We start from the raw sequence: 20,045 nt of genomic DNA, 5'->3' as shown, positions 1-20,045 counted from the left end.
TCACTAAAGCACCTTATACCACCCACCACTGCGACTTGTATGCTCTAGTCGGCTGGCCCTCGCTACATATTCATCGCCAGACCCACTGGCTCCAGGTCATCTACAAGTCCATGCTAGGTAAAGCTCCACCTTATCTCAGTTCACTGATCATCCCTAAAGCCAACACCTCATTTGGCCGCCTTTCGTTCCAGTTCTCTGCTGCCTGTGACTGGAACGAATTGCAAAAATCGCTGAAGTTGGAGACTTTTATCTCCCTCACCAACTTCAAATATCTGCTATCTGAGCAGCTAACCGATCGCTGCAGCTGTACATAGTCTATTGGTTAAATAGCCCACCCATTTTCACCTACCTCATCCCCATACTGTTTTTATTTATTTACTTTTCTGCTCTTTTGCACACCAATATCTCTACCTGTACATGACCATCTGATCCTTTATCACTCCAGTGTTAATCTGCAAAATTGTAATTATTCGCCTACCTCCTCATGCCTTTTGCACACAATGTATATAGACTCCCCTTTTTTTTCTCTACTGTGTTATTGACTTGTTAATTGTTTACTCCATGTGTAACTCTGTGTTGTCTGTTCACACGGCTATGCTTTATCTTGGCCAGGTCGCAGTTGCAAATGAGAACTTGTTCTCAACTAGCCTACCTGGTTAAATAAAGGTGAAATATATATATATTTTTTAAATAGTACAGAGAGCAGAGATAGTACAGAGCATAGTTTGCACAGAGTGCAGAAGGACAACAATTGTATATAGTAGTTTACAGGCACCAACCTGACCTGGGAGCAATTAGTATTTGTTTTCTTTCAAACACCTTGAGCGTGTGATTGAGCAAGCTTGTTAGCGCCGGAGGGGCAGGATCTGCAACGGGGCTACTCCACTGGTTGTGTTACTCCAGACGACATCAAATAAAGCACAGATAAAATATTTCAAACAAAATAAATACTATTTGGACCCAACCCAGCGTCCTCAGGGAAGAGAAACAGTGACTCATTAAATGTTTCTGTATAAGTAAAGCACTGAGAGGCATAAAGAGCAGTGATCTTAGGGTAGTGTGTGTGTGTGTGTGTGTAATTACAGAGTCACGTGTTAGTGACAGGCTAAGTCAGAAGGAGTTGCAGAACAGACTGACTAACCTCTGCAGTTCACTGACACAGTTATCTGGCTTTTACTAGCTGTACAAGGCTGGACACACACACACACACACACACACACACACACACACACGCCACAGGTGGCTGACACGGTTATCTGGCTTCACTGAAACTAGTTAACAAGGCCAAATGAAGGTTTCTGTCTCAGTATGTAAAACTACACCGCTCAATAGAAATGTTCAATAAATACAGAATATTGTTGTTCTATAACATACATATTGTTATTGTTCTATAACATACATATTGTTGTTGTTCTATAACATACATATTGTTATTGTTGTTGTTCTATAACATACATATTGTTGTTGTTATTGTTCTATAACATACATATTGTTGTTGTTGTTGTTCTATAACATACATATTGTTGTTGTTCTATAACATACATATTGTTATTGTTCTATAACATACATATTGTTATTGTTCTATAACATACATATTGTTGTTGTTCTATAACATACATATTGTTATTGTTGTTGTTCTATAACATACATATTGTTATTGTTATTGTTCTATAACATACATATTGTTGTTGTTATTGTTGTTCTATAACATACATATTGTTGTTGTTGTTGTTGTTGTTCTATAACATACATATTGTTGTTGTTCTATAACATACATATTGTTGTTGTTCTATAACATACATATTGTTATTGTTGTTGTTCTATAACATACATATTGTTATTGTTCTATAACATACATATTGTTGTTGTTGTTGTTCTATAACATACATATTGTTATTGTTCTATAACATACATATTGTTGTTGTTCTATAACATACATATTGTTATTGTTCTATAACATACATATTGTTATTGTTCTATAACATACATATTGTTATTGTTGTTGTTCTATAACATACATATTGTTATTGTTGTTGTTCTATAACATACATATTGTTGTTGTTCTATAACATACATATTGTTGTTGTTATTGTTCTATAACATACATATTGTTGTTGTTATTGTTCTATAACATACATATTGTTGTTGTTATTGTTCTATAACATACATATTGTTGTTGTTGTTGTTCTATAACATACATATTGTTATTGTTCTATAACATACATATTGTTGTTGTTATTGTTCTATAACATACATATTGTTATTGTTGTTGTTCTATAACATACATATTGTTATTGTTCTATAACATACATATTGTTATTGTTCTATAACATACATATTGTTGTTGTTGTTGTTCTATAACATACATATTGTTATTGTTCTATAACATACATATTGTTGTTGTTCTATAACATACATATTGTTATTGTTCTATAACATACATATTGTTGTTGTTCTATAACATACATATTGTTATTGTTGTTGTTCTATAACATACATATTGTTATTGTTGTTGTTCTATAACATACATATTGTTGTTGTTCTATAACATACATATTGTTGTTGTTGTTGTTCTATAACATACATATTGTTGTTGTTGTTGTTCTATAACATACATATTGTTATTGTTATTGTTCTATAACATACATATTGTTGTTGTTATTGTTATTGTTCTATAACATACATATTGTTGTTGTTCTATAACATACATATTGTTGTTATTCTATAACATACATATTGTTATTGTTGTTGTTCTATAACATACATATTGTTGTTGTTGTTGTTCTATAACATACATATTGTTGTTGTTGTTCTATAACATACATATTGTTGTTGTTGTTCTATAACATACATATTGTTGTTGTTCTATAACATACATATTGTTGTTGTTGTTGTTCTATAACATACATATTGTTGTTGTTGTTGTTCTATAACATACATATTGTTGTTGTTCTATAACATACATATTGTTGTTGTTGTTGTTCTATAACATACATATTGTTATTGTTGTTGTTCTATAACATACATATTGTTGTTGTTGTTGTTCTATAACATACATATTGTTATTGTTATTGTTCTATAACATACATATTGTTGTTGTTATTGTTCTATAACATACATATTGTTGTTGATGTTGTTCTATAACATACATATTGTTGTTGTTCTATAACATACATATTGTTATTGTTCTATAACATACATATTGTTATTGTTCTATAACATACATATTGTTGTTGTTGTTGTTCTATAACATACATATTGTTATTGTTCTATAACATACATATTGTTATTGTTCTATAACATACATATTGTTGTTGTTCTATAACATACATATTGTTATTGTTGTTGTTCTATAACATACATATTGTTGTTGTTCTATAACATACATATTGTTGTTGTTGTTGTTCTATAACATACATATTGTTATTGTTGTTGTTCTATAACATACATATTGTTGTTGTTGTTGTTCTATAACATACATATTGTTATTGTTATTGTTCTATAACATACATATTGTTATTGTTCTATAACATACATATTGTTGTTGTTCTATAACATACATATTGTTGTTGTTCTATAACATACATATTGTTATTGTTGTTGTTCTATAACATACATATTGTTATTGTTGTTGTTCTATAACATACATATTGTTATTGTTCTATAACATACATATTGTTGTTGTTGTTGTTCTATAACATACATATTGTTGTTGTTGTTGTTCTATAACATACATATTGTTGTTGTTCTATAACATACATGTTGTTATTGTTCTATAACATACATATTGTTGTTGTTGTTGTTGTTCTATAACATACATATTGTTGTTGTTGTTGTTCTATAACATACATATTGTTATTGTTCTATAACATACATATTGTTGTTGTTGTGTTTCTATAACATACATATTGTTATTGTTGTTGTTCTATAACATACATATTGTTGTTGTTCTATAACATACATATTGTTGTTGTTCTATAACATACATATTGTTGTTGTTCTATAACATACATATTGTTGTTGTTCTATAACATACATATTGTTATTGTTCTATAACATACATATTGTTGTTGTTCTATAACATACATATTGTTGTTGTTCTATAACATACATATTGTTGTTGTTCTATAACATCCACTTGTTATTGTTTGTTTTTTAAAAATCTGTCACTTGATGGTTTCATTTCAGAAAGACAAATAATCAGTTTTTTTTTTTTGTAAAATGATGTATCTCCGCCTCACGGTCAGATAAATAAGTAGTACTGCTAGGTTTTAATGTAAAAAATAAAATAAAAAATACATTTTTAATAAAGAACTATACAAATGATACATTTATAATTATAGAAACATCTAAGAATAATAATTAAATACATTAATATGAGATCTGTATGTAAAACATTTACATTTGACATTTCTAATTTAGCAGATGCTCTTACCCAGAGTGCCTTACAGTTAGTGCATTGATCTTAAGATAGCTAAATGAGACAACCACATATCACAGTCTAATATACAGGATACAAACATTCCATTCCAGCTAAAACAATCGATATACAAAAAAAAAAAAAAATTCATACACATTAAAATCTATGAATTTAAAAAATCTGAGAACTGTAAAATTTTACACACACATGAATGCCCCCATACTGTCTTGCCTAGTTTAATAAAGGTTAAATAAAAATAAATAAATAAAAATAAGCAATCGTTTCGAACAGAAAAAAAAAAATGAAAAAACAAAATGGTGGATATAGAGATTAGGAAATAAACGCTTCATATATAGACTGGTATTACATCCTGTCCTGAGGAAATATGAAATATGTTTGTGAGAACCAGGGAAGGAGCTCTGCAGAAAGAACTATGTGATTTCATGCTGCGACATGACTGCTTAGATTAAAAGGGGAGTCATGGCCCTAGGCTGGTCGTAACAGAACCTTCATTTACCTGTTGTGAACAAAAATTCAACAAGATCTCACAGAAAATGGTGAAATTGACTTCTGAATCCAAGCTAGTGCCTAAAACTGGGATTGAACCCGCGAACCTCAGACCCGGATCGCACCGTTTACGCCAATCCACCATCCCTGTCCACAGTTTTTGATGGTAAAGTTTAGGTATTAATTGAAGTAAATATTCACCCATTTTCAATGTCATATTGTTTTTGTTCATCTCTGAGTGATGTTCTATCGATTACCTGGGTCATTTCATGTGTATCTGAGTTATTGGTGTTCAAGCAGGCAGAAATCCATCCTGTATTAACGTACCACAGTGATAGTCTCTCTCTACACAGGAAGTTAATAGGAAGTCTCTCTCTCTACACAGGAAGTTAATATGAAGTCTCTCTCTCTCTACACTGGAAGTTAATAGGAAGTCTCTCTCTCTCTACACTGGAAGTTAATAGGAAGTCTCTCTCTCTCTCTCTACACTGGAAGTTAATAGGAAGTCTCTCTCTCTCTACGACTGTGTGATCACACTCTCCGCAGCCGATGTGAGTAAAACATTAAAACAGATCAACATACACAAGGCCGCAGGGCCAGACGGATTACAAGGACGTAAACTGTTACTGTTAGTCTTCACTGACATTTTCAACCTCTCCCTGTCCGAGTCTGTAATACCAACGTGTTTTAAGCAGACCACCATAGTCCCTGTGCCCAAAGAACACTAAGGTAACCTGCCTAAATGACTACTGACCCATAGCACTCACGTCTGTAGCTATGAAGTGCTTTGAAAGGCTGGTCATGGCTCATATCAACACCATTATCACAGAAACCATAGACCTACTCAAATTTGCATACAGCCCCAACAGATCCACAGATGATGCAATCTCTATTGCTCTCCACACTGCCCTTTCCCACCGGCACAAAATAAATACCTATGTGTGAATGTTATTCATTGACTACAGCTCAGTGCCTTGACTTCAACCCCATAGTGCCTTCAAAGCTCATAACTAAGCTAAGGACCCTGGGACTAAACACCTCCCTCTGCAACTGGATCCTGGACTTCCTGACGGGCCGCCCCCAGGTGGTAAGGATAGGTAACAACACATCCGCCATGTTGATCCTCAACACAGGGACCCCTAAGGGGTGAGTGCTCAGTCCCCTCCTGTACTCCCTGTTCACTCATGACTGCATGGCCAGGCATGACTTCAAAACCGTCATTAAGTTTGCCGATGACACAACAGTGGTAGGCCTGATCACTGACAACAACGAGATAGCCTATAGGGAGGAGGTCAGAGACCTGGCCATGTGGTGCCAGGACAACCTCTCCCTCAACGTGAGTAAGACAAAGGAGATGATTGTGGACTATAGGAAAAGGAGGACCGAGCACGCCCCCATTCTCATCGACGGGGCTGTAGTGGAGCAGGTTGAGAACTTCAATTTCCTTTGTGTCCACATCACCAACAAACTATCATGGTCCAAGCACACCAAGACAGTCGTGAAGAGGGTGCGACAAAGCCTATTCCCCCTCAGGAGACTGAAAAGACTTGGCATGCTTCCTCAGATGCTCAAAAGGTTCTACAGCTGCACCATCAAGAGCAGACTGGTTGCATCACTGCCTGGTACGACAACTGCTCGGCCTCCGACCGCAAGGCACTACAGAGGGTAGTGCGTACGGCCCAGTACATCACTGGTGCCAAGCTTCCTGCCATCCAGGACCTCTATAGCAGGCGGTGTCAGAGGAAGGCCCTAAAAATTGTCAAAGACTCCAGCTACCCTAGTCATAGACTGTTCTCTCTGCTACCGCACGGCAAGCTGTACCAGAATGCCAAGTCTAGATCCAAAAGGCTTCTAAACAGCTTCTACCCCGAAGCCATAAGACTCCTGAACATCTAATCAAATGGCTACCCAGACTATTTGCATTGCCCACTCCCCCCTCTTTTCGCTACTGCTACTCTCTGTTGCTATCATCTATGCATAGTCACTTTAATAACTCTACCTACATGTACATATTACCTCAATTACCTCGACTAACCGGTGCCCCCGCACATTGACTCGGTACTGGTACCCCCTGTATATGGTCTCGCTATTGTTATTTTACTGCTGCTCTTTAATTACTTGTTCCTTTTATTTTGTATTCTTATTCGTATTTAAACTGAATTGTTGGTTAGGGGGTTGTAAGTAAGCATTTCACTGTAAGATCTCCACTTCTTGTATTCGGCGCATGTGACTAATTCAATTTGATATGATTTGATTTTACAGTACAAAGTTAAAGACAACAAGACTGTACTTGTGGGTGTGTGTGCACGCATTTGTGTGTTCCCAGGCAGGTAGGCTGGAGGGAGGGGTGTGTGAGCTTCATACTTGGCTAAGTCAAAGCCTCAGGGAACAGGCAACAAACTGGTTGGTGGAGAATGAGGCCAGAAAGCGAGAGGGAAAGAGTGAGAGGCCAGAAAGCGAGAGGGAAAGAGTGAGAGGCCAGAAAGCGAGAGGGAAAGAGTGAGAGGCCAGAAAGCGAGAGGGAAAGAGTGAGAGGCCAGAAAGCCAGAGGGAAAGAGTGAGAGGCCAGAAAGCCAGAGGGAAAGAGTGAGAGGCCAGAAAGCGAGAGGGAAAGAGTGAGAGGCCAGAAAGCGAGAGGGAAAGAGTGAGAGGCCAGAAAGCGAGAGGGAAAGAGTGAGAGGGAAAGATTAAAGAGACTGCACCCCAAGGACTTGGGCCTAACCCTGCTGACAACATGCAAACACTACCTGTCACTCAACAGGCACCTTTTCCTGGTCTGTCTACAACAAGATCTCAAAGGTTCCCTTCTAAATTCAACATAGTTTGGACGAACGGCAATGTTTCTTTGACGCATGAATTCCGCGTGGTTACAAGGTAAACTAAAAAATGAACAGTTTAGGCATTAATTCCACATGGTTACAAGGTAAACTAAAAAATGAACAGTTTAGGCATTAATTCCACATGGTTACAAGGTAAACTAAAAAATGAACAGTTTAGGCATTAATTCCACATGGTTACAAGGTAAACTAAAAAATGAACAGTTTAGGCATTAATTCCACATGGTTACAAGGTAAACTAAAAAATGAACAGTTTAGGCATTAATTACACATGGTTACAAGGTAAACTAAAAAATGTACAGTTTAGGCATTAATTCCACATGGCTACAAGGTAAACTAAAAAATGAACAGTTTAGGCATTAATTCCACGTGGTTACAAGGTAAACTAAAAAATGAACAGTTTAGGCATTAATTCCACGTGGTTACAAGGTAAACTAAAAAATGAACAGTTTAGGCATTAATTCCACATGGTTACAAGGTAAACTAAAAAATGAACAGTTTAGGCATTAATTCCGCGTGGTTACAAGGTAAACTAAAAAATGAACAGTTTAGGCATTAATTCCACATGGTTACAAGGTAAACTAAAAAATGAACAGTTTAGGCATTAATTCCGAGTGGTTACAAGGTAAACTAAAAAATGAACAGTTTAGGCATTAATTCCATGTGGTTACAAGGTAAACTAAAAAATGAACAGTTTAGGCATTAATTCCACATGGTTACAAGGTAAACTAAAAAATGAACAGTTTAGGCATTAATTCCATGTGGTTACAAGGTAAACTAAAAAATGAACAGTTTAGGCATTAATTCCACGTGGTTACAAGGTAAACTAAAAAATGAACAGTTTAGGCATTAATTCCACATGGTTACAAGGTAAACTAAAAAATGAACAGTTTAGGCATTAATTCCACGTGGTTACAAGGTAAACTAAAAAATGAACAGTTTAGGCATTAATTCCGAGTGGTTACAAGGTAAACTAAAAAAATGAACAGTTTAGGCATTAATTCCACATGGTTACAAGGTAAACTAAAAAATGAACAGTTTAGGCATTAATTCCGCGGTAAGGTAAGGTAAACTTAAAAATGAACAGTTTAGGCATTAATTCCACGTGGTTACAAGGTAAACTAAAAAATGAACAGTTTAGGCATTAATTCCACATGGTTACAAGGTAAACTAAAAAATGAACAGTTTAGGCATTAATTCCACATGGTTACAAGGTAAACTAAAAAATGAACAGTTTAGGCATTAATTCCGCGTGGTTACAAGGTAAACTAAAAAATTAACAGTTTAGGCATTAATTCCACATGGTTACAAGGTAAACTAAAACATGAACAGTTTAGGCATTAATTCCACGTGGTTAAGCTTAGGGCTTTGTTTTTTTTTTATTTTTTTAACCTTTATTTAACTAGGAAAGTCAGTTAAGAACAAATTCTTATTTCAATGACAGCCTAGGAACAGTGGGTTAAACTGCCTTGTTCAGGGGCAGAACGACAGATTTTCTACCCTGTCAGCTCGGGGATTTGATCGTGCAACCTTTGTGGTTACTAGTCCAATGCTCTAACCACTAGGGTCAGGCTTAAAACAAACTAAATAACTAAAATAATGAAATACAATGCACTCTTACCATCAAATATCATTGAGTATTCTCATGGCTTGCTACTGTGGTGGTGCAGTGACCTAAGCAATGTGCTCCCACAGCGTCATGAATTCACACCCAGTGCCGGCCAAACATTTAATCATTTGATTCATTTGATTCATTTGATTCATTTAATTCATTTAATTCATTTGATTCATTTAATTAATTTAATTCATTTGATTCATTTAATTCATTTAATTCATTTGATTCATTTAATTCATTTGATTCATTTAATTCATTTGATTCATTTGATTCATTTGATTCATTTAATTCATTTGATTCATTTAATTCATTTAATTCATTTGATTCATTTAATTCATTTAATTCATTTAATTCATTTGATTCATTTAATTCATTTGATTCATTTGATTCATTGGATGAAGATATATATCCACGTCCTTTTCAAACATCTGAAATTGGGAGTCTATTTCCAGAGATCAGGCTGCTGTCTAGGCCCACAGGCTTACAAACGTGAATTGAAGAAATCAATTTCCATTGTGTTCTTATCCAAATCAATGATACGTTAATCATCCGTTAATAATGTTATCAATACATCACGATATTTCATAGTATTGATCAAATGTTATGAATTATGTTACAAATAAGTATTGTATTATGGTATGTATTTATTTGTATCCTCTATTTACAGCCATTACATTACATTATTTCCTCTATTTACAGCCATTACATTACATTATTTCCTCTATTTACAGCCATTACATTACATTATTTCCTCTATTTACAGCCATTACATTACATTATTTCCTCTATTTACAGCCATTACATTACATTATTTCCTCTATTTACAGCCATTACATTACATTATTTCCTCTATTTACAGCCATTACATTACATTATTTCCTCTATTTACAACCATTACATTACATTATTTCCTCTATTTACAGCCATTACATTACATTATTTCCTCTATTTACAGCCATTACATTACATTATTTCCTCTATTTACAGCCATTACATTACATTATTTCCTCTATTTACAGCCATTACATTACATTATTTCCTCTATTTACAGCCATTACATTATTTCCTCTATTTACAGCCATTACATTACATTATTTCCTCTATTTACAGCCATTACATTATTTCCTCTATTTACAGCCATTACATTACATTATTTCCTCTATTTACAGCCATTACATTACATTATTTCCTCTATTTACAGCCATTACATTACATTATTTCCTCTATTTACAGCCATTACATTACATTATTTCCTCTATTTACAGCCATTACATTACATTATTTCCTCTATTTACAGCCATTACATTACATTATTTCCTCTATTTACAGCCATTACATTATATTATTTCCTCTATTTACAGCCATTACATTATTTCCTCTATTTACAGCCATTACATTACATTATTTCCTCTATTTACAGCCATTACATTACATTATTTCCTCTATTTACAGCCATTACATTACATTATTTCCTCTATTTACAGCCATTACATTACATTATTTCCTCTATTTACAGCCATTACATTACATTATTTCCTCTATTTACAGCCATTACATTACATTATTTCCTCTATTTACAGCCATTACATTATATTATTTCCTCTATTTACAGCCATTACATTATTTCCTCTATTTACAGCCATTACATTACATTATTTCCTCTATTTACAGCCATTACATTACATTATTTCCTCTATTTACAGCCATTACATTACATTATTTCCTCTATTTACAGCCATTACATTACATTATTTCCTCTATTTACAGCCATTACATTACATTATTTCCTCTATTTACAGCCATTACATTACATTATTTCCTCTATTTACAGCCATTACATTACATTATTTCCTCTATTTACAGCCATTACATTACATTATTTCCTCTATTTACAGCCATTACATTACATTATTTCCTCTATTTACAGCCATTACATTATATTATTTCCTCTATTTACAGCCATTACATTATTTCCTCTATTTACAGCCATTACATTACATTATTTCCTCTATTTACAGCCATTATATTTCTCCCTGCAAAGTCAGTCATGTAAAGCGGAATTTGAATAAAAGGTGCAATCCCCTCAGGAAGATGTAATCTGTGGATGTTTTATCCTCGCTCTAGTATTGTCTGTGTGTTGTTCTACTAGCACATAACGCATAACTGCATTCATAGTGTGAAAAGTCTACATTGTATTTGTTCTGAAATCCCTGCCAGTGACTCGTAGCACCATCTCACAGAAAACAACATTGTATTGTAATGATAAACGGCACTTCCCATTGCCATACACGGTGTTGTTCAATAGATTGCTTAAGGTGACTATTACTGACTAAGTGATTGGATATCTCCATTAAGGCAGCAGGGCCCTGAGCTGTCACTGGAATAGAATATTCATTCATTTAGGCTACTGCGCCAATAGGCTACTAGGCTACTGGGCTACTGGGCCAATAGGCTACTAGGCTACTGTGATACTTGGCCAATAGGCTACTGGGCTACTGGGCCAATAGGCTACTAGGCTACTGTGATACTTGGCCAATAGGCTACTGGGCCAATAGGCTACTGGGCTACTGGGATACTGGGCTACTGAGATACCGGGCCAATAGGCTACTGGGCCAATAGGGCAATTAGGCTACTGGGCTACTGGGATACTTGGCTACTGGGCTATTGGGCTACTGGGATACTGGACTACTCTGCATTTAATTTCACTTCCTACTCATACAAAGGCTGTGGGGTTAGGAGACTACTTGCATTAAGATATTATCCTAAACTGGGATAGCTATTCAGCCTCTATGATACAATACCTTACAACAGTAATACATGCTTCAAAGTATCCGGAAGGCTTCATTACACCTTCAAAGTTGTAGTTAGTCGGTGGAGGAAGGGGAGGACCATCCTCCTCAGTGAATTTCACCAAAATAAAAATGGTGAAATATTTTTTTTAAGTTATCCTTTTTAGATAAAACTATACTTAATATATTCACGTCACCAAATAATTGATTAAAACACACCTGTTTTGCCTTGAAGGTCTACAGTAGCCTCAACAGCACTCTGTAGGGTAGCACCATGGTGTAGCCGGAGAACAGCTAGCTTCCATTCCTCCTCTGGGTACATTGGCCTCAATACAAAACCTAGGAGGCTCATGGTTCTCACCCCCTTTCATAGACTTACACAGTAATTATGACAACTTCCGGAGAATGTCCTCCAACCTATCAGAGCTCTTGTAGCATGAACTGACATTTTGTCCACCCAATCAAAGGATCAGAGAATGAATCTAGTACTGAAAGCACAAGCTATAGCTAGCTAGCACTGCAGTGCATAAAATGTGGTGAGTAGTTTGTCTCAAAGAGAAAAAGACAATAGCTGAACAGTTAAGAACAAATATAACATTGAAGGAGGAGCAACACAAAGAGAGAGAGAGATATTTCAAATGTTTTAAACTTTCACTTTCACTTACTTAGCTAGGGAATGCAGCTAGTAGATGCAAGAAGGAATTATACAACTATCTGGCTGCTATGAAAGTGAACTGTGTTTGCGTGTGATCATGGGTGTATTCATTCCACTGATTCTGTTGAAAAACATTTCTTAAACGGAAGCAAATGGAACGAAACGAGGATAAACGTACCTGGATTTGTCCAATAGAAACTCATGTTTGCAACTGTTTGACTAACGATTACACCCTAGATCAGCTAGATTCAGGCAGGAGTGTGCAAGTTGGTATTGAATGTGTTACATGTCTGCCACCTTGATTACTAAAATGTCTCTTGAACTGTGCATCTACGTCATAGAGCTTGTATTCATAGAATAGGTTGTAGCAACCTCATGATGTGTATAGGGAAAATTATCATGTATTAAACCTAAACCTATCGCTGTTACATCAAATCAAATGTTATTTGTCACATACACATGGTTAGCAGATGTTAATGCGAGTGTAGCAAAATGCTTGTGCCTCTAGATCCAACAATGCAGTAATAACCAACAAGTAATCTAGCTAACAATTCCAAAACTACTACCTTATAGAGCTGGGTGAATGGAAGATGAATGAGAGTCATCCAATATGCTGTAATAGAAATAAGGCCACGTTTCTCCCTCATCCTACCACTGTAGTTAGTGTAGTTAGCAATTTGTTTAAGTGCAACCCTTTTATCTATTTCAACGTAGTCCCGCTTTAAACATGAATTGGGAGACATACTCTGTTTGTTTGTTCAGTTTGCACTAAGTTGACCTAGATAGAAGAAGACATGTTGTACTGTTCCTCTCAGGTATGTGTCTCTGGCTGCCTAGAGAATACACCCCTTGACTTTTTCAACATTTGTTGTGTTACAGCCTGAATTCAACATTTATTAAATAGATTTTTTCCCTCACCCATCTACACACACACACACAATACACCATAATGACCAAATGAAAACATGTTTTTAGAAATGTTTTGCAAATGTATTGAAAATTAAACAGAAATATCTCATTTACATAAGTATTCACATCCCTCAATACATGTTAGATTCACCTTTGTCAGCGATTATAGCTGTGAGTCTTTCTGGGTAAGTATCTAAGAGCTTTGCACACCTGGATTGTACAATATTTGCACATTATTCTTTATTAAATTCTTCAAGTCTTGCCATAGATCTTCAAGCCAATTTAAGTCAAAACTGTAACTAGGCCACCCATGAACATTCAATGTCATCTTGGTAAGTAACTCCAGTGTATATTTGGTCTTGTGCTTTAGGTTATTGTCCTGCTGAAATGTGAATTTGTCTCCCAGTATCTGTTGGAAAGCAGACTAAACCAGGTTTTCCTCCAGGATTTTTGCCTGTGCTTAGCTCTATTCCATTTTTTCTTATCCTAAAAAAAACTCCCTAGTTCTTGCCAATGACAAGCATCCCCATAACATGATGCAGTCACCACCATGCTTAAAAATATGTAGCGTGGTACTCAGTGATGTGTTGTGTTGGATTTGTAGAGCACATACAAAGTTGTTGATCCATCCTCAGTTTTCTCCGATCACAGCCATTAAACTGTACATGTTTTAAAGTCACCATTGGCCTCATGGTGAAATCCCTGAGTGGTTTCCTTCCTCTCCAGCAGCTGAGTTATGAAGGATGCCTGTATCTTTGTAGTGACTGGGTGTATTGATGCACCATCCAAAGTGTAATTAATAACTTCACCATGCTCAAACGGACATTCAATGTCTGCTTTAAAAAAAATCTTTACCCATCTATCAATAACTGACCTTCTTTGCGAGACATTGGAAAACCTCCCTGGTCTTTGTGGTTGAAATTCACTGCTGGCGTACAGAGATGAGGTAGTCATTTAAAAATAATGTTAAACATGATTATTATTTCACATAGAGTGAATCCATGCAACTTATTGTGTGACTTGTTAAACGGAATTTGACTCCTGAACGTATTTAGGCTTGTCATAATAAAGGGGTTGAATACTTATTGACTCAAGACATTTCAGCTTTTCATTTTTAATGAATTTGTAAACATTTCTAAAAACATAATTCCACTTTGACATTATGGGGTATTTGTGTGTAGCTCAGTGACACAAAATCTAAATTAAATCCATGTTAAATTCAGGCTGTAACACAACAGTGTGTGTGGGGGGGGTGAATACTTTCTGAAGGCAATGTACCGTAAACCTCATGCGAGGTTTGGATCAGTGAGTCAACATTAGGTATATGGGCATTTGACATTTCTAAACTGTTCGAGTACTCACATATTTTTTGGTTGAATAATCGAGTACTGAAATGGAAAAAAAATATTTAAAAAATGATAACATAAGGCCTGCATTGGAAAAATATATACGTGCACATCTATCTATAGGCCTTTGTCAAAAGTGCACAATAATGTATCATTTCTCATAACCATTATAGATAACAAATCATAGTTGCTAAATTGCCACATGTATATTAAAGTCAATAAAAAAAGCAATAACAATTGATTTAAACCGTAATGTCAACTGGTTACATTATATTGGGGAACACAGTCCTGAAAGAGGTCTGTAACCTCAGCAGTGGTGCTTGCTTGCAAATTACCGACTTTATTCTGCTTGTTCTGTGGAATTTTCTAAACGGATGAACAAGTCCATATTATTTTAAACAAATGTATTTTACCTTTTATTTAACTAGGTAAGTTAAGAACAAATTCTCATTTACAATGACGGCCTAAGAACAGTGGGTTAATGACGACCTTCCCCAGCCAACGTTGGGTCAATGGTGCACCGCCCTATGGGACTCCCAATCACAACCAGATGTGATACAGTCTGGAGTCAAACCAGGGACTGCAGTGACACCTCTTGCACTAAAATGCAGTGCCTTAGACCGCTGCGTCACTCAGGAGCCTATGCTTAATGATTCTGATGAAAATATGCTCTTTGTCTACATCAAAATCATTTTCAGTCTCTCCTGGTAGCAGCCTGGGGCTAACACTGTCACTGACTACTGAACACCATAATTTAACACCTGGGATAACTCTGAAGACGTCAGGAAACTTTTAACTTAAAAATCCAGGGAGTACCAAAGTTTAGCTAATCCTTGACAGTCCCAGAGAGCTTACATAACAAGACCACTTAGACACCCAGCCTGCTTTGTGTTGACAGAGAGAAAGACCATTGATATGTAATTTCCCTGACAAGACTGGGCAGACGAGAGTCACAGAAACCTGGTCTCTCCACCTCTCATTAACTACATATACATTAAACCCTCTCCTCTCTAAAGCGGACTAAGACAGACCTGAAACTCAATCTCACTGAACCAAGTCTCACTGAACCAAGTCTGATTGAACCAAGTCTGACTGAACCAAGTCTGACTGAACCAAGTCTCACTGAACCAAGTCTGACTGAACCAAGTCTCACTGAACCAAGTCTCACTGAACCAAGTCTGACTGAACCAAGTCTCACTGAACCAAGTCTCACTGAACCAAGTCTCACTGAACCAAGTCTCACTGAACCAATTCTGACTAAACCATATCTCACTGAACCAAGTCTGATTGAACTTAGTCTGACTGAACCAAGTCTCACTGAACCAATTCTGACTAAACCATATCTCACTGAAACAAGTCTGATTCAACCAGGTCTGACTGAAGCGCTTTATTTTCACCCTAGTCCTCATTGTTTCGGGGTAGCTGTGAGTTCATTGGTCATCTTAGAGCAGACTCAGCCTGAGTAACACCTGTAACCCAATCGTCTGGATCTCAATCTCACTCAAGGCCTTGTTTCACTGAAGCTATTTCTTTCAACCTAGTCCTTGGCGACAGTTCCTCACTCTCTCTTTCTCTTTCTCCTGGCAGTGAGTTAATTTTATAGATGGGTTGTTTGTTTAGCAACAAAACCGACTTGTGTGGGAAAAAACGACGGGTTTGGCTTAGATTGTTGACAACATGTCAACTATATTTAGTCTCAAATGTTTATTGAATACATAAATACATTTGGACAATGAGCACTTGTTGTCACTCAAATACATTGCTGCAGTTGATGGTTAGCTGGCTATTTTATGGTTGCCATGGTTGCAAAGACGTGAGAACAGTCAAAACATCAAAACAAGACATGGTATCAAGAACAAGATAAAACTAGCTGAAACCAGCCACTTACGATTCTCCACATGGCAGCTTCTTGTCATTGTTGCTTAGCTATCTGGCCATTCAGAATCACAACAACAACACACAGACCGTCTGCCCCGTTGAAGGGCGCGCTTCGCGCTTCGTGACATTGTCAACTAACCGATCTATGAAAGCCATGCTTGTTTGAGTCTGTCAGCTAAAGATTCAATTGTATAAAAACTTCATGATAAAGCACTGCGATAACCCCCCCCAAAAAAATAAAGTTTATTTTATTATGTACAGGCTTATACAAAGACTGAGGTAGCCGGTGGAGAGAGGTGAGGGAGAGAGAGAAAGGGAGGGGTGAGAGATGGAGAGAGGGGAGAGAGAGAGAAAGGGAGGGGAGAGAGATGGAGAGAGGGGAGAGAAAGAAAGAGAGGGGAAAGAGATGGAGATAGGGGGAGAGAGAAAGGGAGGTAGAGAATGGGAGAAAGCGGGAGAGGGAGAGGGGGAGAGAAGAAAGGGAGAGAGATAGAGGGGTGGGAGAGAAAGGGAGGTGGAGAATGGGAGAGAGAAGAGGGAGAGAGAGAGAGAGGGGTGGGTGGGAGAGAAAGGGAGGTGGAGAATGGGAGAGAGAAGAGAGAGAGAGATAGAGGGGTGGGTGGGAGAGAAAGGGAGGTGGAGAATGGGAGAGAGAAGAGAGGGAGAGAGAGGGGGAGAGAGATAGAGAGAGGGTGGGAGAGAAAGGGAGTGGAGAATGGGAGAGAGAAGAGAGGGAGAGAGAGAGAGAGGGGTGGGTGGGAGAGAGGGAGAGAGAGATGAGTGGAGAATGGGAGAGAGAAGAGAGGGAGAGAGAGATGAGTGGCAGAACTGGATCAGGTAGCTTTTATACACTGTATACAACACTAAACAATTCATCTACAGTGGTCCCGCGTAGCTCAGGTGGTAGAGCATTGTGCTTGTGAGTTTGATTCCCAGGGGGACCAGTATGGGGAAAATAAGTAAGAGAATGTAGACATTCACTACTCTAAGTTGCTCTGGATAACATCATCTGCTAAATGACTAAAATTAATTGAATAAAATATTATATAATTAGTACGAATTCATGCAAGTTGTTTACATGATTTGTTCATTGAATTTAACCAAAAAAAGTTAAGAATAAATCCAACTCCTGTATGTTGCTCAAAATCTAAGTATTTTAAATAATAATTTTTATTTTAAATAATATTTTAAGTTCTTGCAATAACTTGCAGCATGCCTGTTTTTAGAGGATTGTGGGTAATTCAACATTTGTAGACTTTATGATAATTTTACACAATGTGGAATACATGTTTGAAGAAAGAAAGGTATATTTATATAACAGTATTAATCAGTTTGTTGTGCCATGAGGCAAATGCATCACATTGCAATGCAGTTCTACCGACAGTTGCTACAGGTGGATTGAGCACTGTCAATAGTTTGCTTATGTATCAAATCAAGTCAGTAAATTGTCTCTGAGCGCAGCAATGTAATAGATAGTCTACCGTACATTTGAGTACCATGTCGCCATAGGAGGCTAGGTCCTACCTGAGGAGGTATAGTGTGTGGCTGAGCCGTTCTGTCGTGAAAGCGTCGAGGTTTTCTCGGCGAGCCGCATAGCAACCTGCTGCTGGACCCGCTTGGCCCGGGTCATCTCATCCGACAGGTTGCCCCCTTTCCCCTCGAGTTGGATCTCGGACGGGACCGCGTAAGTACTGACGGCGGTATTGGGCTGCAAAGCAGACAGAAAGACATGATCTTGAGCCCCGAAACTCATTGTCGAAACTCGGAAGGCAATTTAAAAGTTCCAAGGATTCCAACCGAGAGCGCAATGTGTGTTTCTCGTCTAAACAATTTCTGATCTGGAAATTATTAATTTGGTCATCGGTAAAGTCGGTATTCGGTGTTGAGTTGCTCGTTCCTGTGTGAGATACTTTTCTTACGACTGCTCCCTCGGTAATGAACTATACAGTATATGCTGAAATAACAACGGGGTGGAGTCTGTGAGGGAGAGTAGGCTACCTGGCACAGGAAAATAAACTCTCTCATTGAGTACCTGTTACATGCACACAATAATGCGATTATTGTGGATAGTTAGATTCATATAGTAGTTATTGCTTTGCTAAGAAGAACGATTCCCCTAATCATTATGTTTACATGGACACATCTGAAAAAGGCTACATGATGGCACTCTGATGAATGCAGAACATCGCCAATCAAAAGAAACTTTCTAGCACACTGGTCATGTGCTTCATTTGTAAATCGGGAGGTGCCGGAACTAACAGTAAGCGGGAGAGGGGGGTGACCTGGGAAGCTCTGAGGTACGGGACATCACGAGAAAAACAACAACAACATATCTAACAAAGCATTGCATATCATCTCATTTGCGTAGTGGCATAGGGCAATAGAGTAGAGGCATTTATACATGGGGAACATTTTAGTAGCCTAGGGTCCGGAAAGAAATTGGTAAGGGAAAACATGTTTCCTTTATAAACGCATATCATGCAATTTTACATAATTTTACACGACTGGAGACTTAATTTTTCTTTAATGCCGCACAAATGATCGAAATGACAGACTACTTTGACCCTGACAAACTGAGAATCTGAGATGAATAAAAACGACCTTGAATCTATCAATAACCTAGGGCTAGGTGTTTGGAGACACACATTGTAGGCTACAATATGAAGAGGAAATTATAGTCCTAAACATGCGTTCCAGTTTCACTGACTCACCCCAATGATGCGCATCTCACTCACCGGCGATGGCCGACGCGATTTTAAACAATATTTGGAAGTTGATTAAATATTTTTGGTAGCAGACAGATTAGCATTCTTTTTTTCCAGCAGTAGCCATTTGGTTTCCAACCGGTGTTTTCTCCCGATTGTATTTGACATATTGCGAAAGGCTTGTTTTGACCGCATGCCCGACTGTAGGCCATGCCATGTTATTGGGTTACGCACAATCCACAGCAATTATATAAACTGTTGATCCTCTGTGACAAAATGACGGGCATTTGCATGGTGTAGTAGGACATTCTGAATCATTTAATTTATTTCTGAACATCAGTTATTCAATAGCTAACTTTGGCAAATATATTTCAATTCCAGATC

General features: G+C 37.0%; 1 protein-coding gene across 1 annotated transcript in view; it reads right to left on the bottom strand.

Annotated features, from left to right (window-relative positions):
* Positions 1 to 18,914, bottom strand: part of LOC112235170 (plakophilin-3) — a 64,563-nt gene extending 45,649 nt beyond the window's left edge. Inside the window, exon 1 of the mRNA XM_042327633.1 lies at positions 18,481 to 18,914. Within this exon, the coding sequence (XP_042183567.1) occupies positions 18,481 to 18,709 (229 nt within the window). The 5' untranslated portion in view covers positions 18,710 to 18,914. The remainder of the gene's footprint in view (positions 1 to 18,480) is intronic.
* Between the last annotated feature and the right edge of the window lie 1,131 nt (positions 18,915 to 20,045).

The sequence above is a fragment of the Oncorhynchus tshawytscha genome, linkage group LG01 (genome assembly GCF_018296145.1).
Source record: "Oncorhynchus tshawytscha isolate Ot180627B linkage group LG01, Otsh_v2.0, whole genome shotgun sequence".
In the NCBI taxonomy this organism is placed as follows: domain Eukaryota; kingdom Metazoa; phylum Chordata; class Actinopteri; order Salmoniformes; family Salmonidae; genus Oncorhynchus; species Oncorhynchus tshawytscha.
The sequence above is the reverse complement of the archived record's forward strand: the minus strand, read 5'-3'. Positions and strand labels throughout refer to the sequence as shown.